General features: G+C 39.8%; 1 protein-coding gene across 1 annotated transcript in view; it reads left to right on the forward strand.

Moving 5' to 3' along the window:
- The window catches only part of LOC127012695 (phosphatidylcholine translocator ABCB4-like), a 57386-nt gene that overhangs the window by 2624 nt on the left and 33511 nt on the right, over window positions 1-21251 (forward strand). Inside the window, 8 exon segments of the mRNA XM_050890928.1 lie at window positions 436-539; window positions 3433-3487; window positions 11356-11503; window positions 13392-13473; window positions 15042-15053; window positions 16561-16752; window positions 17105-17276; window positions 18516-18640. Of these exon segments, the coding sequence (XP_050746885.1) occupies window positions 436-539; window positions 3433-3487; window positions 11356-11503; window positions 13392-13473; window positions 15042-15053; window positions 16561-16752; window positions 17105-17276; window positions 18516-18640 (890 nt within the window).

Here is a 21251-nt window from a genome sequence, read left to right on the forward strand (position 1 = left end):
GCAAAGTCCAACCTCACTGCTCGGTCCGAACCAACCTCGTCCTACTGACTGCTGAATAACCTTCCAGAACAGGTGAAAACAGATTAAGGTCACCCCCCTGGTAAGTCAGCACATTTATTTTGTCTGAGACAGATTATCAATGTTCAATAGTGACTATTATAAACCAAGCAAAAATATCCAGTGAAATTTCTTTCTACTTTAAAATACATTTTACTGTTTATTTTGTATTAATTAAACTGCAGAAATTTGCATGCTTTGAAATTACATATTACCAAGGGTTATGCAGAGGACACCACTGGGGGTCCTGCTTAAAAACTGAAGACAAGCTGGTTTCAAACAGCACATCAGGATATAGGTTTTCAGATTATTAGCTTTGCATTCTTTCAGTTAAATATTACTGGTAGTTTTTCATGAGGTACTTTGTTTCTCAGACAGATTAAAATGCATTCTGAAGATGAAACAAAGTCTTACAGAAATGGAAAGGATTATAATATTGCTGTATCATATCAGGATTATGGATCAATTATGGCAAATGATAAGTATAGCAGCTGATTTCAAAATATTCCCACGAAAAGTTGGATCCGGATGATCTTTGGAGGTCCCTGCCAACCTGGGCTGTTCTATGATTCTATTGTACTAATGTTTTATCTTTAACTGCATAGGCTTAAATTTTACGGGTAAACAATACAAGAATAATCACACAGGTTTCCTTTTTTGGGAAAGTCTTTGATATCCATTATTCTCTTCAGACACTATAGACAAACACAGATATAAAAATGTATCAATATCTATATCTAAGTATGGATAAATAAATCTAAATATAGATAAATTGTTAACAGATAAATCCAGTTGAACCCCCCAGGTCAGGGGAAGCCTGTCTGAGGAGCAGAAAGCTTTGCTTGTACCTTGATGCTATGATTGAGAATTTCTATTGGGGTTGAAAATTCAGCTGATTCACTCATTCTTCTGCAAAAAGATAGTGACAGCTGTATCTATCCTGTTTTGTTAAAAGGCCAATACAAAATACTGAGAGAATTGAAGTCAGAGTAAAGGACAGCTAAGTTACATGCTTTCCAAGTTCTCTGAAAGTAGTGTCACTTTTTTACTAGAATGGAGGTCCAATTGGGGTCAGATGTCCTGCACACTCTCCTCTCTGCCCCATTCCTGTTTCACAAAAAAGAAACAGATCACGGTGGAATACAGATTCCATGATTTAAAGAACTGCATAATATTGTTATGCACTGTTTCCCATGTTATGCAGTAAAAGACACCTAAACCCCACGTACCTTATGGGGGAGGGCTTAGGACGGTTTGAGTGGGACTTCCAGGCACCAGAATCTGACCTGTGTGCATGGTAGAAGTGGAAACAGTGACTCATCCCAGTTAGGATTAGTTAGAGTTTATGAAACTGTTGACTGGCACAGTGCTTCATGTCCTTTAAAATAACTTGCACCGACGACAGCAGGAGAAAGACTAGTATTTGATCTGACACTGAACTTTTTAGAGCGGAGAGAAGCCTCATTGCGAAACAGTGGAAAGGGTTTGACATTTTACTTACATCTTTAAAACGCGCTTTTAGAGGATGGGCTTAGTTTTAACTGGAGAACACAGGCTATTTGGAGGGAAAACTCAGTTTATTCAGATAACAACCTTCTCATGTCTCCTCTCTGATGTTTTATAGGTCAAGGACACCTATTAAAGCTCATCTTCCTCCTTTTTCATGCTAAAAAGGAGATATTTAATTCTGATTTAGACAAAAAGTCTTAAAACTTTAACAAATTGTCCTGAATTTTTCCGTGGAGGGAAGTATGGTAATTTATCATTTTAGTGTTCCTCAACTTGCAGTCTCTGATGTGTCAGAATAAAGCTTACTGCTATCACTGCTAGTTTTACTGTACCAAAAAGCTGTGGAAATGTCAGGTAAAAATAAAATATCTCATGTTTTTTCTTTGAATTTATTAAAAATAACTCACCCACAACTGAAAACCCTATTTCCCTCTGCAAATGAGGTAGACTTTAATAACATTCTCAGAGCTTGACATATTTTGGAAGAAGGCAAATGAATATAAAATTGTATAACATTTTAGAGTATCCAGTGAAAGTCTGATGCACTAGTGATTGAACAAGATACCTATTTTTATTGAAGATTACACAGCCCATTTTACCAAGCATGTTGCCTTCCAGGCTTTGCTGGGAGTGCCCAAGCTAGAGAAATACAGTTTAATCCCAAACTGGCAACTATGAGCAGAACAGTTTATTTTATCTCTGCCTAGGCAAAGACTGATTATTGTCACTTTTCAGTCTAAAACTGGTACAGCTCATCAGTATCATGGCAATGCAATGAATACAGGTTCAGTACCAAAAAAACTCAACCCCAAAACGCCAAGGTTTTCGCTATAATAGAGTCAGCTAAAGATTAGTGCTTTAACTAACATTTTTTCAAGTGGAAACCTTCAGTGTGAACCTTTGAATTTTTCAAGTGGAAGCAAAACTCCTACATCATTTTAACACTGTCTAGTTGACACAGATCATCTTCCAGCCCCGTAAGCCACGTTAATAACTCACAGGGTATCTTGTGATAGGACAGGGCACTGCCCTGCAAACTCACAGTGATTTTTCTGAAATTCTACCTGTTCATTTCTTCTTTCTAGTACAAGACTTCTGACCATCACAAAGCATTGCATTCTTTCTGCCACCACCTCCACCTTCTCCAAGTTTGTTTCATTTTCCCCTCTTTGCAGTCCGCTTCTCATTATAACAGACTAGTTACTTCCAAGTTCAGTTCTGTAGGTTGAATCTTGTGATTAGAGGGACCAGTCTGCCCGACTGCAGTCTAATGATCTGAAATCAAAATACTTAGATATGAGAGGTCTTTGACAGACAATTGGCAGTATTGTTAGATTATAGCCCACCCACCCAGTTTGTCGATAGCTACCACCAGGCCCTAGCCTAGGCAAGAAAGGCTAGACAGACAGCTTTAATCATCAAAGAACTTCCCACCCTCTTCTTTAAGAAAAAAAAGTGGAGTGTAGATAGGACGACACCAGCAAAGTTTGCAAGAGGACTTCTGCTGCATTATCAAAGTCCCACTGTAGATTTAGCTACAGCCATTCTTAATACTTTTTCATAGGAGCTGTACTTATAAATGAGTCTTACTTAGGTAGCTTGTAACCTACAGCTAGACTGTATGGGTTTTTTTCCCAAATAGACTCTGTATTAACACAATACCAAACCAGAAGACTTCTTGAAAGTATTTTTGACAGTGTTCAGAGAAATGCACTGAGATTACATTGAAAGTTCTTATTTTACGTTCCTGTATCTCCTCCTTGCAGCTGAATACAATTAAGAGACAGTAGTTGTATTAATAACACACTAGGCTTGCTTTATGTTTTAAGTGTTCTTCCTGCTTAAAATACAATCTTAATTTTTCAGCAGTGGGAACAAGAAGAACCCCGAGAAACTGAGTATGTTCAGCCCATTTACAGTGGTAAGTTTCATGATACTTGTGTGTTTAGCAATCCCCGTCTACCACAATGTTTAAAATTTATTATTTTAATATATGTATCTCTACTCATGTTGCAGAGCTATACTAGAGGCACTTTGGTGTTTACGGTATAGAGTAGTCAGAGATCTGCAATGGGAAGGGAAAACGGAGGAGAAAGTAAAGAAAAGGCAGACACGGGAGATGGAGTAAACTAGCTTAAAACCTGTCAATGCTGGGGATTTTTACTGTCACAGCTACATCCAAGAGATGTTGGCATAGGTCTATTAACAGATGGGTGGGGAGGGGGCTGTAACATGGACCTGAAATGTGTTTGGAGACATAGAAAGAAAGAAAAGGAAAATCCCCAGCATAAGGGTAGCGTATGCCAGAAAATTTATCTCCCACACTAGCTGTGCTTTCATAAGCACCTGGCATAGCTGCCTAATGGAATACTCTTCAAAAGGCATTGTCAGAAACAAGGAAATCTTAGCTTCCATTTTCAAGTTATTCTTTTGCAATTGATTCTAACTTATCAGTACTATACTCATTACTAACTAGTCTCTTCTCAGCTACTCTCCCACCCAAATACATATCCAGAAAACAACAGGAGAGAGTCACATCAGATTTTACAATAAATTGCATCCATTTTTAAACAGGTGATTTGGAAGCACACAGTTTTAATTTTCTTTTATATGCAGGCCACAATATTTTTGCATTTTACATAGTTAGAGCAATCATAGATAAAGGGGACCTCAGGAGATCATCTGGCCCAATGTCCTCCTCAAAGTCAGCCTAAGCAACGAAGTTAGAGCAGGTTGCTTAGAGCTTTGTCCAGGCAAGTTGAAAATCTCCAGCAGTTGCACTTCCACACCCTTTCTAGGTATCTGTTCTAGGGCTTGACCACAATCGTCTGAAGAAGTTTTCATAACATACCATAAGAATTTCTCTTATTACATCTTTAGTTACCTGCCCTCTTGAGGACTTCAAATGAAACTGCACATGAGCTATTTGAAGTAGCTTAGAAAGGAAACGATAGGGCAACTTCTGTACTACTTCAGTCTCATTGATAACTGTATTAAGATTTAACAGAGTAATTAAATTTCATGCTTAACTAGTAGCAGACTTAGGATTTATTCAGGTTTAAGTCAAGTCTGCATCTAACAGAATCTGAGGTAGTTTTAGGAAAAAAGTTTTTCTTTTGTAAGTGAAAAGATTTCCCAAATACCTATGGAAAACTAATGCCCCTTTACTTCCTGAAGGATAATTCCAGCATTTGAAACAAAACTTCTTCCTGCAGAGGAAGCAAGAGAAAACCACTACTGCGCAATATAGGAGTGATGACAACTCGCATCACACTCTAATATTCCCACTGCTAGCGCTTGTCGTGGTTTAACCCCAGCCGGCAACTAAGCACCATGCGGCCGCTCACTCACTCCCCCCACCCAGTGGGATCGGGGAGAGAATCAGAAAAAAAAAACCTCGTGGGCTGAGATAAAGACAGTTTAATAGGACAGAAAGGAAGGAAAATAATGATAATGATGATGATAATAATAATAAAATGACAATAATACTAAAAGAATTAGAATATACAAAACAAGTGATACACAATGCAATTGCTCACCACTCACCAACCGATGCCCAGTTAATTCCTGAGCAGTGATCTGCCCCTCCCGGCCAACTCCCCCCAGTTTATATACTGGGCATGATGTCATATGGTATGGAATATTCCTTTGGCCAGTTTGGGTCAGCTGTCCTGGCTGTGTCCCCTCCCAACTTCTTGTGCCCCCTCCAGCCTTCTTGCTGGCTGGGCATGAGAAGCTGAAAAATCCTTGACTTAGTATAAACACTACTTAGCAACAACTAAAAACATGAGCGTTTTATCAACATTATTCTCCTACTAAATCCAAACCATAACACTATACCAGCTACTAGGAAGAAAACTAACTCTGTCCCAGTTGAAACCAGGACAGTACCCACCCCTTATTCTATACCATCTACATCATGTCCAGGTCCCACACTTTCTGATACATTTTCAATTAATCACCACCCCTTTTCCTGTCTTTTGATACATATACACACAGATAGCATTCCCTTAATCTATAGGCCTTTAAAATGTCTGTTTAAATGTCCTTTTAAAATGTTCATTGAGTTCATTCAGTCCATGACTTTTGGCTCCATTTGTCATAACAGTCTTTCTGGGCAGGAGGGATGAGAAAAAGTCTGCTCAGTCGGCAGAGCAGGATCAGGCTTCAGTGTGGTGCGCGGGCAGGTGACATTGGGCGCAGCAGAATGGTGCGTAGTGTTGGATTGTTGCATGCTGCAGTCAGTTCCGGTTACATCACTACTGCACTTTGCTCGGTTTTATCAAAGTTCATTCTTCATTAATCTAAGTAATTCTTACTGTAATACCATTGATGTAACATATAGCAATTATAATAATGATGACATACAGTGGCAGGGTTATATAGCAATTAACATCATGCAATTTAATTCATTGGCTGTTCTCACCTAAAATCAAATCCCCTTGAGGCACATATCGGACTTCCCCATCCTTCCGCATCACCCACAAAGTGCACCCAGGTCCTTGAGCAAAAGCAATCCCACGAATGGGTTTTCCTTTTCCTGAGGCAGGAGTAACCCAGACTGTCTTCCCTAGCATGTTCTTCATGTGCACTACAGGGACTTTATCCCCTTCTACAGTACGTAAAAGTTTTGATTGGGCAGGGCCAGCCTGATTGACAGATCCTCTAGCGTTGACTAACCAGGTGGCTTTTGCTAAATGTGTATCCCAATGTATGAAGGTTCCACCTCCCATTGCTCTCAATGTAGTCTTTAACAATCCATTGTATCGCTCGATTTTCCCAGAGGCTGGTGCATGATAGGGGATGTGAATGTATTGCAGGTGTTCTGGAGCTTCACCCTTTTCCAGTGCATTCTGGATTAGTCCATGGCAAATGGTGGGGCTGTGTTTCCACCCCTGGGCCAGTTGATTCCAGGTGTACTGGATGCCCCTCCAAGTGAAAGCAAACTGTGGCCGGCACTCTGTTGCCAAAGGGATTGAGAAAAACACATTAGCGATACCAATTGTGGCGTACCACTTGGCTGCTTTTGACTCCAGTTCATATTGGAGTTCTAGCATGTCCAGCACAGCAGCACTCAGTGGCAGTGTGACTTCATTCAGGCCACGATGGTCAACTGTTAGTCTCCATTCTCCATTAGACTTCTGCACTGGCCAAATGGGGCTGTTAAAGGGTAAGCGAGTCCTGCTAATCACTCCTTGGCTCTCCAGTCGACAAATCAACTTATGGATGGAAGTCAGGGAGTCTTGGTTGGTGTGATATTGCCGCCAGTGCACCGTTGTGGTAGTGATTGGCACCTGTTATTCTTCAACCCTCTGTTCTTCGACCCTCGGCAACCCCACAACCAAAGGGTCCTCAGAGAGATCAGGCAAGGTGGACAACTGTTCAATTCCCTCTGTCTCCAAGGCAGCTATACCAAAGGCCCACCGGTACCCCTTTGGGTCCTTGAAATACCCTCTCCTGAGGTAGTCTATGCCAAGGATGCATGGGGCCTCTGGGCCAGTCACAATGGGGTGTTTCTGCCACTCTTTCCCAGTTAGGCTCACTTCAGCCTCCAACACAGTTAGCTGTTGGGATCCCCCTGTCACTGCAGAAATACAGATGGGTTCTGTCCCTTTATAGCTTGATGGCATTAGAGTATACTGTGCACCGGTGTCCACTAGAGCCTTGTACTCCCGTGGGTCTGATGTGCCAGGCCATCGAATCCACACAGTCCAACAAACCCGGTTGTCCCTTTCCTCCACCTGGCTGGAGGCAGGGCCCCTCTATTCCTGGTCAGAGTATTCGTTACTCACTTATTGTAAAAATGACTTAGAGGTCCCTTCAAGAGGGTCAGAAGCCCTCCTACTCTGTCTGGGGAATTGCCTGCTGGAAACTGGAGTGCCATTTTTCCTGGAAGAATCCACTTTTGTGGTGGTTTTTCCTCGCAATTCACATACCTGTGCATCTAGGGTCAAGGTAGGTTTTCCATCCCTCTTCCTCATATCCTCTCTGTGGTCATGCAGGTAAAACAACAGGGTACCCCATCATGTATACCTTCTATATTCTCTCTCTTGAGCAGAGGAATGCTCACTCCTAATAGCTTAGATACTGGTCCATACACATGGGGAGTAGGACTTTTCGATCAGTTTGATCAGTTTTTCGGACTTTTCGGACAGTTTTTCCACAGCCGAGACACAGGCTCATAGGGGGGAAGAGAGATTTTCTTCATATTGCCGGAGCTGGCAAGCCGTTTCATCCACCGTCGGTGCCTCTTCGTCTTTCCAGGTCAGTACTGCCAATGGGTTGACATACGACGATGGTGCGCTCTGTACAAACTTCTGCCACATGGGTCGTGTGCATTGGACTTCGTCTGGGTAATTGTGCATTGTCAGGGTCATAATAAATCATCTCTATCATGGCTAGTTCCCTCAGGTACTGGATACCTCTTTCCATGGTGGTCCACTTGCCTGGTTGATATATAACATCTTCCTTGAAGGGATACCTTTCCTTCACGCTTGACAGGAGTCGCCTCCAGAGGCTGAGGGCTTGTGTCCCTTTTCCAATCGCCTTGTCAATACCACCTTCCCTAGAAAGGGATCCCAGCTGCTTGGCTTCCCTACCATCTAATTCCAGGCTACTAGCCCCATTGTCCCAGCATCGGAGCAGCCAGGTGATAATGTGCTCGCCTGGATGACGGCTGAAATCTTGTCACCTATCCCGCAGCTCACTCGGGGATAGGGATCGGGTGATTACCTCTGGTTCTGCCTCTTCCTCCTGTTCTCGTGATGACCCTGGTTCATCTTCATCCCTTACTAAGTGAAATGATTTTTTTTTTATATTTCTTCTTCTGTATAGGGGTGACTGATACCGGCACAGGTTGGTTCTCTGGTTCAGCTGCAGTGCCTGTCGCTGGGGTTGGAGTAGCCGCAGTGCCTGTTTTCCCTCCCTTCCCCCTGAGGGTGCTGCAAAAGTGTGGTAAGTTGTGCCTCTTCGGAATAGCCACAGCATTTTCCTTTCAAATATTCTATCACTTTATCAGGGTCCTGTAGTTTTTCAGGAGTGAAGTTCCAAACCATTGGAGGTGAGAAGTTCTCTAGCTACCTGCCCATATTCTCCCACATGCCATGCCACCCATGATTCTCCAGCCTTGGGGCAGACCTCTGGGTGATATTCTTAAATAGTTGTTTAACCTTAAACAAGACCTGGAACACATTCAGGAGACATAGCAATAGGAACATGCTGGTTTGAACATCCCAAGCATATTCAAAATTCTCCAGAGCTATTGTAATTTGCCTGGAGGAGAAGGGGAAGGTGAAGAAATGTGTCTCCCCTGTGGACTGGCTCTCTGATGAGAAAAGGTAAAAGGTGTAATTATTAATAGTTTCTGATAGATGGCTCCCGAAGTACGGAGATCACAGCAATGCTGAGTACAAATACCAGATTAGTTTCACGACCAGCAATTCTGTTGTATCATAAGCCAGTGTTACGAAGTAGAACAACGTGATAACTCTGGCCCAGTTCCCAGGGGTGATAAACAGCGCAACAGGGAGCGTATACTGCAAGTAAGGTATTACATAACGCACCTTTAAGAACAAGTGCACCAACTTTCAGAGTGAGTACATCAACCTTGTGGCTAGTGACTATTGAACTAATACAACGAAGGCTTATAACAAATTTGTTCTAACACATTCCAGTCAGATTTGTTGTTATCTCAACCCGTCAGGCCCCACGTTGGGCGCCAAAAAAGACTGTCGTGGTTTAACCCCAGCTGGCAACTAAGCACCACACAGCCGCTCGCTCACTCTCCCCCACCCAGTGGGATGGGGGAGAAAATTGAAAAAAAGTAAAACTCGTGGGTTGAGATAAAGACAGCTTAATAGGACAGAAAGGAAGAAAATAGTAATAATGATGATGATAATAATAATAAAATGACAATAATAATAAAAAAAGAATTAGAATATACAAAACAAGTGATGCACAATGCAATTGCTCACCACCTGCTGACCGATGCCCAGTTAATTCCTGAGCAGTGATCTGCCCCTCCCGGCCAACTCCCCCCAGTTTATATACTGGGCATGATGTCATATGGTATGGAATATTCCTTTGGCCAGTTTGGGTCAGCTGTCCTGGCTGCGTCCCCTCCCAGCTTCTTGTGCCCCTCCAGCCTTCTTGCTGGCTGGGCATGAGAAGCTGAAAAATCCTTGACTTAGTATAAACACTACTTAGCAACAACTAAAAACATGAGCGTTTTATCAACATTATTCTCCTACTAAATCCAAACCATAACACTATACCAGCTACTAGGAAGAAAATTAACTCTATCCCAGCGGAAACCAGGACAGCACTGGATTCAGCAGAGCTCCCATCTTTCTCCCCATTTTCTGAAAACCTAAGGGAAACTAGCGGTAAAAATTCACACATAGGAGAAAAGAAAAACACACATTGGTAATTCCTGCTTCCCTACACAGAGGACAAGAAGCACTAAACTGCTCTGACTCACCTGAAAGACCAGGGCAACTCCATTCAAGTAACAGCCACAGCAAAACCCGTTTCCTTCAAAGATCACCCAGCTAAGGTGCATCCCATGGACCCCACCTACCTGCCAAAGAGCACAGCTTCCTTCATTTAAGGGATTATTTCACAGCCATGCCTTTCAGACCATGACTACAGGCTCAGAGAGGAAAACCCATTGATCCTCTCTTCTTGGTTTGGGTGCCCCTGGAAATCACATCCCCAGACTGGTCTGAGCACTCTCGCCTATTTTCTGGCAGCGGGGCCAGACATGTCATGCACAAACCGGCATCTCCCAGGAGCACCCCAGGCTGGCACAGTGACACGGGTGCCTCCTAAGAGCCATGGGATGCTGAATAAGTCCACTCCATCACACATTCGCAGATAAGTTTTTACTCAAGGACTCATACTTATTACTATGCAATGAGAAAGACATTTTTACTCCTTTTTCTTTTTCTCTTCTTCCTCATTTGGAGTATGGGGACAGGAACAACCTGCTCTGACCTAACCATTCCCAGACACTATCCTTCCAGGGCGTGAGGGGTGATTTACTATTGCCCGTACAAGGAGGATAAGGTATCTCACAATTACCTGAGAGCCTGTTTAGAGGTCCCTGTGGTGACACGGCCCATGGCTCCTGCCTCCATGCAGGTCCAGTAACTGAATTTAAGAAATTTTTTGGCTTCAGCAAGCTGACTAAAACCCAGAGTGATTATTTTCTGTTTGTATACTTCTGTACAATAAAATGCACTGTGAAACTCTTATTCTCCTTAGTACACAGTCATATTTAGTTTTTTTATGACCATTGTTTCATGAGAAGTATTAGTAACATTAAAATAGAAACAGTAGACATCAATTTTACACAGCTTTAAATATATTGGCTTTGAAACTGCTTACAATGGTAAAGACCCTCCAGCCCAAAGTGTGGACCTATCTAAGATACTATAAAAATAGAGAAATTATTATAGATATTATATTATTAGAATTTATTTTTTTTATTTCAGTTATAGTCATCAATTTAAATTTAAATTGAACATAGTTAAATTGAATGCAAAATTTGTTTAAACATATGTTTTTAATACTTTATTATTATTCATATTGTATGAAAGCTATTATTTTATTCTTAAAACAATTATCAAGAAGTTACTGGTTTATGTTATGATTTTACCATTTTATGTATTAAAATGTTCTTATTTTACTTTTTACTGCCTCCTTCTGCACTGTTAACACTATGTTGTCACTCAAATGCATTTGCTGCAATTAGAGAAGTTTTCAGCACAGTTCTATTTCCGCTTTCAGTTTCAATACTCCGACTGGCAGGATAAACTCCTCATGGTGCTAGGCACTACCATGGCAATACTCCATGGAGCAGGTCTCCCCCTTATGATGATCATCTTTGGTGACATGACTGATAGCTTTATTACTTCAGAAAATATTACTTATGCAGGTAAGAACTGTTGTAGCTCCTAGTTGGTGTCATTGAAATATGTCTTTTATGCAACAAAAAGTGACTTGTATTTGGAAAAAATAAAGGGTAGAATAGCAGCTCACCTCAAGCTATTGATTCGCAGGGAAGCAGTTTGCTCGTATGCTGTGGGCCAGACGAGTCACTGGCCCACTCACTACTGTGAGAAGCAACAGGAATTTAATTTTGACCAGTTCTGTATTTCTTCCAACCAGTCTCCTGTGCTGTTACAAACAGTTCACTAATTAACTGCTATGCCAGGTTTAAAGGAAACACTTTAAAGTATTACAATTTGGGTTAAGGAATGAAATAAACGGATTAATGGGAAATGGTAAAAGAAACAGAGAAAGAAAATGTGTCATGCTATGCACTGAAATCAGAAGCAGTTCTTCAACAAAACTAAATATGTAAACTAAAATATGTAATGAAGCCTCAGTTATCAAAAGAAAGCAGGTGCAATAAATATGTAACCCAGCACAAATGTTATTAGATATTTCAATATTTAATAACGGCTGTGTATTTTAGAAGGATATTAAAAGTGTCCCAAAGACTATGATTATAGTTCCACCTACTTGAACAACAACAACAACAAAAGACTTTCAGACTGATATAAGGATGAGATTATCAGAAAAATTGGTTTTCTGCTGGTAAGTTTGAGCATATAAATTATCACACTTCAAAGAGATGAACCTGAGAGTCCCTTTTGTCCAAACATCATCAACTTTGTTTTCTTCTTCTAAACCAGTGGGAGCCTTGCTCACGTTACATGAATGTGGAATTTCCTAAACTTCTCCAAAGACCTCCATGCTATTTCCCACAACTTCTCCAACGCCACTTTGTTCCTTGACAGAGAAGTAGACAAGGTACAGAGGGCAAAGATCTGAACACTGTATTCATATAGTTGCATGGTTCAGCCAAATGGTCTTCATTAAAGAGCATTATGCTTACTTTAATCACCTAACTTACCTGTCAGACATTGATTTCAAAAGGAGTTAATCGCTCCTTCTGAATATTTGGACAAGAATGACTGTTACTGGTGCACAGAGGTACAATGATATTCCTCAAATCATCCCAAAAAGAGTCAAACTATTAAGCGTTGCCACCTCTGTCTCATCATTTGATTTCTACTGGGCAGTATTTGCACTGGAAAATTAATCTAGGTTTAAATCAAATGTAAATATAAAGTGCAGTATTTAATTCTGAGAAGTTGTTAATGATCACTTCTTACTGCAGAGTCAAACCAGAACAAGGCACGTTTATTCTGAAATTAAAGTGCCAAATGCACATCCCAGAATTGCTCATTCCTGATTAGCTTCACATGTAGAGAAAACTTATACAATTTAATTACACGTTAAACCTCTGGCAACAAGAATTCATTAAATAAAAATGTGTCCCCTGGACAATTGGAAGGAAGCGCCTAATACCATATTCATTAATTTTGTGAACTTTACTTATTTATGAACCTACGTTTGTAAAGTACTCTGGAGCACTATTAAATAAGGTGGGTTTTATAGCTCCAGTGTATTGTTTTATAAATATTCATAAAATCAGCACACATTCCAGAGAAAATATTGTATTTGAAATGTGGAATTCAGGCTAGTGATTGTAGAGTAGCTGTAAAAAACAGTACTTTTTTAACTGTTTATTATATTACAGGTAGAATGTTCACTTCTGACTTCAGAAAATGCTTTGTAATGTGCTGCATAGCTCCAGTTCCCTTAAACATGGTCAGTGGCTAGGTAAGGTGCTAGGTAGCTGACTGCTCTTAATCTTCATTCAGCATTGTTGGGATAGGAGCTTACAGAAGGAAATTATTATCATGTGATTAAATAAAAATAATTAACTAGCTCTTCTCTAATTTTCTTTCTAGCAAATTTTTCTTTATTGAATCATACGTCAGTGAATTTTTCTATAGAAATTTTTTCTTGCGCTGTGATGTCAAAGTTGAAGAAATTACCAGGTAATAGGAAAGTTTTCATTCACTTCATGGCTATTCTTTTCTTGTAATAGAGATCTCAAGCAATTCTCCTCTAAAGTTTATTCTAATATTTAGCCCAAGATTAATCTCATTATAAATATTTCACGAAACTGAAGGAATTCAGTTTTTGTTATGTCTTTAGGCTAACATCATTGTATGAGTCAGGGACACCTTGCATTTTCCCACTCTAATCCTGATCTATGCCAGATGGCTCCTGCAAATGTACACCCTTTATGCCAGAAGCTCAGAGGGAGGGTTATTCCTCCTTTTCTCGTGTGTCAGGATACCTTCTCCTCCCATGCCTTTCCCTCAGTGTGTGCTCCTACTCTTGCTCTTCCTCCTTGCCCACATCTTGCACTCCTCATCCTCCCCTTGCACTCTCCAGATCCCATTTTGCCACCAGCCCTGCCTGCCTGGCAAGCTGGCTTCTCTTACTGCCACAACTTTCCTGTTCATCCTTTTTCCTTTTCTCTGCTGCTTTCCTTCCTGTCTCAGTAGGTAGCCACCGTAAGAGAGTAAGGCACAGTCCAGTGCACGAATGGCTGCCACCCACCCGGTTCTGAGGGAGGTCCTGGGAGCGGGATCTCTCGTGGCTGAAGGAGCGCTGTGCCAGCTCTCCAAGAGCTCCTATGGAGATTCCCCATTTCCTGCTCTTTGGCTTTCTCATTTTCATCAAAACCATGAACATTTTGGCTGATGCCTAACAAATCCCCTAAAATGTTGGAACTGATCACATGCAAAGCCCCCAAATTACTTTGTTTTCTCCATAATTAAGTGACACCATATCGGTCAGCAAAGTCAACTAATTATTTACATCTCTGAACCACATATTTTCTATTAGTTCATAGACTTTTTAAAGGATAGTACCTAGGAGACCCTAGTAGCTGTATGAAAACTGTGGATACTGTTTTCACATAACTCCATCAGTTAGTGAAGTTTGCATCCAGTTTTATGAAAGAAAGTGAAACGAAGTTTCTTGTAACTCAGAGAACCTACTCCCTTTCTTCCTCCCCTGTGCATCCCCTCAATGTCAAAAGCTCATGATAACTTCTTAGGCAAGCCATTTATTTGCTCCATGTTTTTAGTGTACAGGATCACACTTTAAAAATTTGTTGATAATAAGTGAAATTCTGAAAGACTTCCCTTAAAGACAAACACCTTGTACTCTACCAGAAATAAACCAAAATGAGGTGATTATGAAGTCATTCATGATGGAGTTTCCATTAAATTTCCAGGTTTTCAGTTTTCATTTAGTCTTTGCCACTACAAACACGGAGGAATATCCACCTAAAGGTCATTCACGTAATAATAATGATTGCCACTGGGAAGGTAAATCAAGTACTCGTTGGTACCCTTTCTTCTAGAAGGACAAAGAACAGACAGTGAAGTTGAGAGACACCAAATTTTAAAATTATAAAAGAAATACTTTTTATATAATGCCCAACAAATCTGCAGAGCTCATAAGTAAAAAATATTAAATTAGGCCAAGAACTTACTATGTATTTTTAACATTTTCTGGTTGGATAAAATTGAAATAGGGACTGAGATGCAACAGTTGTTCCGACTAAACTATCTCACTGACAAGCTGTTTCATGTTAGTCTAATAATGTTTTTTTCACAGTCTTCTAAGGTGTTAAGCACCAGTTATTTTCAGAGACAGGCTGTGGGGACATGTGGTGTCACCGTCTGAGCAATTTCCAGGTTTATGGTTGGAGGAGGGTTGTTCCTCTTTCTCTCGCTGTCTACCTATACCCTAACTCTTCTTTTGTCATCCTTTGCCCTTTCCAGGTTTTCCTTCTGTTTACACTTTTTTTTAAGCCCTAGCTCCTCTGTCTTCATGCCTGGAAAGAAGACCCTAGTCTTTTTGTTCAACCTCAGAGAAGGGTATTTGTTTTGTAAAAGTAAGCCAAGATGGTCTGCTCCTTGATGGGAGTATGAAATCACAGATGGCAAATTCTCCTCTAGTACAAACCCCACTGTGTAGGATAAGAATTAGGAATTATTGATACAAAAATTATGTGGCTCAATTCTGGAACTGGAATCTAAACATAAACATTGGGTATATTTGTCATGCAAAAAAGCTGGCAAAATCAGACCTACACCTTTCTTAACAATTGTCACTGAACAAATAATTCACAATATGTCATATATTTTTATTTTCCAATTAATTGTTACTAATTATATTGTAAAATGAGCATAATTAGTAGGGATTTTGAACCAAAATTAAATTCATTCTGTTGCATTTTGGCATAAACTAAATGTTCGAACAAATGCATAAATTCTGTTTTTTCCCTAATTTTGCTGCTTTTTGTAGTTTTTTTACTATGCTGACAACGATTAAGAACAACATTCAGCTACTCATTTAATTTGAAGTTATTCATTAATGTACTAATCTTTTTCAGTTTAAATATGAAATATTTTGTTTAATTGCAATCATGAATAAAATGTCTTTGGCATTCATTTGTAACAAAAGTACTTAGAATAGCTTTCCTTATTGCTTTTTCTTTTTTTTTGTATGTGTGGAGCCTTATTTTGCTGTAATTGCATGAAGAGTACCTAGACATTAATTTCTTTATTTTTCCTTAGGAATGTACACAATTTTTAAAACCAAACTAACATGTCTCAAAGACAACTAAACAAAACAGTTAAATGATGATAACATGCAAACAATTAAAATTCAATATCTCTGTCTTTACTTCATTAAATGAGAGTGGATATCCTGAAACCTAACTTACTTTTGCTTTTGTATCACTTAAGCATTTTTAAAATCCCTGTCTTAATTTTCATTCATTGTGGGAAGTGTTTCTACGAGTATGTATGTCATTCTAAGCTTGTTTTTTTTTAATCTATGTCTTCATGGATTTTGAGACATTACTTTTTAAATTAATTTTTTTTTTTTTTACTTTGTGGAAGTTGTATAATAAGTTAGCAAAAGATAACAACTGAAATTTGATTCTGAAAGAACTTAAAAAATATTCATTATAGTGAAGAAAGATAAATGGCAGCTAGCCCTGTTTGGAGTAGAATTAATTCAGTTTCCATTCTTTTTATTTCCTTTCAGATATGCATATTATTATTCTGGAATAGGAGCTGGTGTTCTTTTTGCTGCCTATATTCAAGTTTCATTTTGGATGCTGGCTGCTGGCTGGCAAATCAAAAGAATCAGACAAGAATTTTTTCATGCTGTAATGAGACAGGAGATTGAGTGGTTTGATGTAAATGATGTAGGCAAACTTAACACTAGACTTGTAGAGTAAGTATTAAATATCAGTTAATTGCCAACTGAGTATTAATTCTAATTATTGAATATCAGTTGTAATACTTCCCTCAGAGCAATGTTATTTTATTTTATTAAACTCCTCTGTAAGCTATGCTATTATTTATATGGATCCTCAGATGTGTATGGACCATTTAAATGGAGCCTGAGGAACAGAGATGTTGGAGAATGCTGCTCCATGCCCTCTGTGGCTGCAAACTTGTAGCTATGTTGAGTTGCAGGTGTTAGAAACATGATGGGGCACTGACAAAGTGTACTGCGTCCAAAGAGTTGATTTCTGCCTTTTCCACACTTTCTTATTTGTTTGGATATAATTTGTTTTTTTCAGTGACATCTCCACGATTAATGAAGGAACAGGGGAAAAAAAGGCAATGTTCTATCAGGCAGTGGCTACCTTTTTCACTGGATTTATAGTTGGTTTCACAAAAGGCTGGAAATTAACACTTGTGATCCTGGCACTCAGTCCTGTTCTGGGATCCTCATCAGTGCTCTGGGCAAAGGTAGGCAAAAAGTGTGCGTTTTCAATAATGGGGTAAGCTATATCTTCTATAATCCCATTTGGTATCTGTAAGACTTAAAAATGCAATCCGGCTCTTAGTGAATTTAGACCTTGCCCACATGCAGAAAGGTGTGAACAAGTTCATGAAGACACTGGTACAGCTGTAGAAGTGCAGTGCCTCCACCATGGACTCAGCTATGCTGCAAAGTTTAGGTAAGTATAACATGCCCTCGTATGAAAGGGTAAATAAGCAGTACCTTTGCCTTCTTCACCAGACTCCATGACAACTACACCAAAATAACCAAGTACTGTCAGTAAAAATAAACAAACACAGAAATGAAGTAAAACAGCACAGCTGCGGTCATCGCAGGTAACTGAAGCTCTGGCATGAACCTGCAGTGAATCAGGTTTCCTGTGATAAGGCTCTGCCCCCAGGCGTGGAGGGCTTTACCCCCAGGGACAGCACAAGGACACCGGCAGACACAGCCGGGCAGCTGGCACACCGTGAACTCTGCTCCAGATCGTCCCTTTGCCATTTGCTCAGCTCCCAATAACTTACTGAAAACAGCATGCCAGAATTGGATGCAGACCACTCGGAGAGAGAAATAGACTTCATCTATAGAAATATAATTGCTTTTGGCTAGGACTTTCAAAGAGGCATCAGGGTATCGAGTACCAACTGGCTACTGAGTTTCAGTGACACTGGCCAACCTGGCCCTTTCAGGTAAGATGAAAATCTCAACCCAATTTAACATGTGCGGTCCCTAATACTTCATAGCACATAAGTACTCTTCTATAACTTCATCTGCAGCCTACTGTGTATTGGGAGCATGAATGTTCCCATGCTTGTCGGGCAACTAATTGTTCTGACACAAACCAGAACTGCCTGACAGTGGTGATGCAAGTATTTCTAAGTGTAAGGGATCTTAGCCAGCTCCTCTGGCTTTCCAAAATGATGAAAGCATAGAAGAACTGAAAATCCAACCTCATTTTTTGGCAGCAGATAACACGCATTTTTCTAGTTAATATATCTTATGCAATGCAAGCATTGTCATGATGCCCTTCATCAAATTTCTGCCTTGGAAGTCAAATGTGGATTCTTTTATAAATCTTTACAATAAAACAAAGTAGACGGGAAATTTGGTACAATAAATTAAGAATTCTTAGACATCAGAATAATACTTGAGCTCTTTCTGGTTTTATTTGAATGGGAGAGTTAAAATATTTTGCTTCTACACAGATAATTTCCGCATTCACTAGCAAAGAGCTAGCTGCATATGCAAGAGCAGGAGCTGTTGCAGAGGAGGTTCTGGCAGCAATTCAAACTGTGGTAGCATTTGGAGGACAGAGAAAAGAAATTGAAAGGTGAGAATAAAGTTTCCATATGTTGGCTGTTTTTATAATAGTGACTAAACAGATTTTGCATTTTTTTGTATATTTGCTGCTGATTTTTTTTCTTTTCTCTACTTTTTATTAGCTTCAAAAAGCATCATAAAGCTTGCAGAGATGCAGTCCCTTTCCCAAAGAGAATGTGGTCTTACAGGCCTCATAAACCCAGTAAGAGTTGTAAGAAAAAAGACGGGCATGTGGCAAAAAAAGGCAAGTATAACACTAAGGTCACAAACCAAGGTCATGCACATGTATTTATTTGTATTATACTATGGAACATCATTCTTGCCATCTTTTTGATCTTTTATCTAAGGATAATCAGCATGAGCACAAACACTGGCAGGAGTTTTTCAGACTCAAAGTTCAATAATCACTGTGTCATCCACAGAAAACACACACCGTCCCCTGACCTGCTTCTCCCTTTATGCTCCAGCAACCACTGCTGCCCGGCTCAGGCAGCTGAAAGAAGTCCTTCAGGTATCTACACCTCACTTCCCAGTTCACCCCAGCATCTTTCTTTGGTTACCCAGTGCTGTTCATCACCCTCATACCTCTCATCACCTTTTTCCTACTCATCCTTAAAGCACTGTCTGCCAGCCGCTTCCTGCCATGAGTGCACTAAATGTGATGTAGGCCTTTCCTCATGACCCAGAAGTGGGAAGGACCTCCTATGTTACTGGAACCAGCTCCTGCTACTGTAGTAAGCAAATGTATCACCTAATTCCCTTGCTAATAAGCGTAAACGCTGCATCCTAAAACCAGGTAAGCTTTCCAACTCTACTGCTGCAGGGAGGCTATTCTACTGCTTGACTGTCTGAAGACTGGACATCTCTTTCCAGCAAAGTGTATGCATAGTTCTTATAGATTAATTTCTTACTGTACCAGCACTGAACATTTGCTTTAGTAGTTCCCTCCCATGGGTTTACTTTCCTGTGCTGCTTATAGAAATATATCATAGACTCTCTCAGGTGGCATTTTGCTAGGACACCCAAATTAAGTTCTTTTAGTTTTCTCATACGGTATAGGTTTGCCATTTCACTGGTCATCTTTTATTTTACATAATTATGGTTCATCTGCTTCTCTTATTGCTACCCTCCAACATCATGTATCTAATTCTTTCGTCCTGGTCCTCTCACTGGTCCTCTGTACTGACCTTCTCAGTTTTGTACCATCAGGAAATTTCATTATCCTGAGTACTGTTTGCATGCCCGAGTCACTAAAATAAGTAAAAACAATAAATCCCAAGACTGACTGAAGAATTCATGTTGTCAACTCCCTTGGATATTATAGCTCCCTGCTGAACACCGCTGTCTTGCTTCAAACAGTTCCTTACCTTACCGTTCTTTTATTACTTCACAACTCCTGTTTAATTAATAATTTATCCTATGGCTTTAGGATAAATTGGCATTAGACGGCATTAATGAAGTCCCAATGGGTTAGTTTTACTGCCTCACCTCTCTAGAAAAGACAATATTAAAGAAAAGTAATTGGGTTAATCCTTCGCTTTCATAACCCATGACACATTTCATTTCTTGTCATTTTGTATGACTTTATTTTATTTCCATTTATTTCTGATTTTATTATTTTCTTCAGGATTTGTTTGCAAGCTTTATGTGCCGTTTTTGTCCAGCTACAAGCTTGTAATTTCTCAGGTTACTGTTTCTTTTGTAATACTTCAGTCCTGTGGCTCTATCCACAATTTGAAAATAATCACTAAAAGTCTTTACTACTGGACCACTGTTATGTTTGCCAGTTTATTCAATACTCTGGAATAAAGAGTCCATGATCACCATGAAAGGTACGTTCCTTCCTTATTGCTTTCCCTTTCATGTCAGATGTGGTAATTAAAATACCCTAATTCACATTGGTCATCCTGCTTTTGGCACCATGCATATTTGTGGGGTTTTTTTGTACTGAAAGTTCAGGCTGAACTACAGTTTCGGAGCTATTCCCAGTGCAACTATCATCTCAATGTTTTTTAATTTCTAAGACCCATGAAGTGGAAAACCTTTGTTGCAGACCTTTTTTGTCTGTGTTCATCTGTAATTACTTTAACTGATTCAACCTGCAATCATTTTATCCTGTATTTTTATCTATAACCAGCTTTATCCTAATAGCCTTAAACTAATTCTAAAAAAAATGTTGGTTTGTTTGTTCAGTGACTATTTAAAAAAGAAACTTCTCAGCTGTCACTTCGCAGAGCACATGGGTCACACAGCTATTGCTGGCATTTGATTCTTTAGTCTGTATTTATGATGTGTCTCTCACAGTCACACGCTTCTGACTGTATTGTTCTCTCTGTCCATGTCCAGACCCAATCTAGACTCTCAGATACAAGCACCATCCCAATATCTTTTACATTCATCACCAAAGAGATTTTGACATAAATTGCTCCCATTTTCTCTATATCACCATTTCTCCTTTCTTCACAATGTACTGCAACATTCATGCAACAGTTATCGCATCCTTGTTACCTTTATTTCTGATCCAATACCAGTATTTTCTTTCTCCTGTTGTTGATTCTTCTACTCTTTTAACATTTCTGTACTTTCATTAATCCTCCTATACATCAGAACTGGTTTTAGAA

Source organism: Gymnogyps californianus, chromosome 2 (assembly GCF_018139145.2).
Source record: "Gymnogyps californianus isolate 813 chromosome 2, ASM1813914v2, whole genome shotgun sequence".
Classification (NCBI taxonomy): domain Eukaryota; kingdom Metazoa; phylum Chordata; class Aves; order Accipitriformes; family Cathartidae; genus Gymnogyps; species Gymnogyps californianus.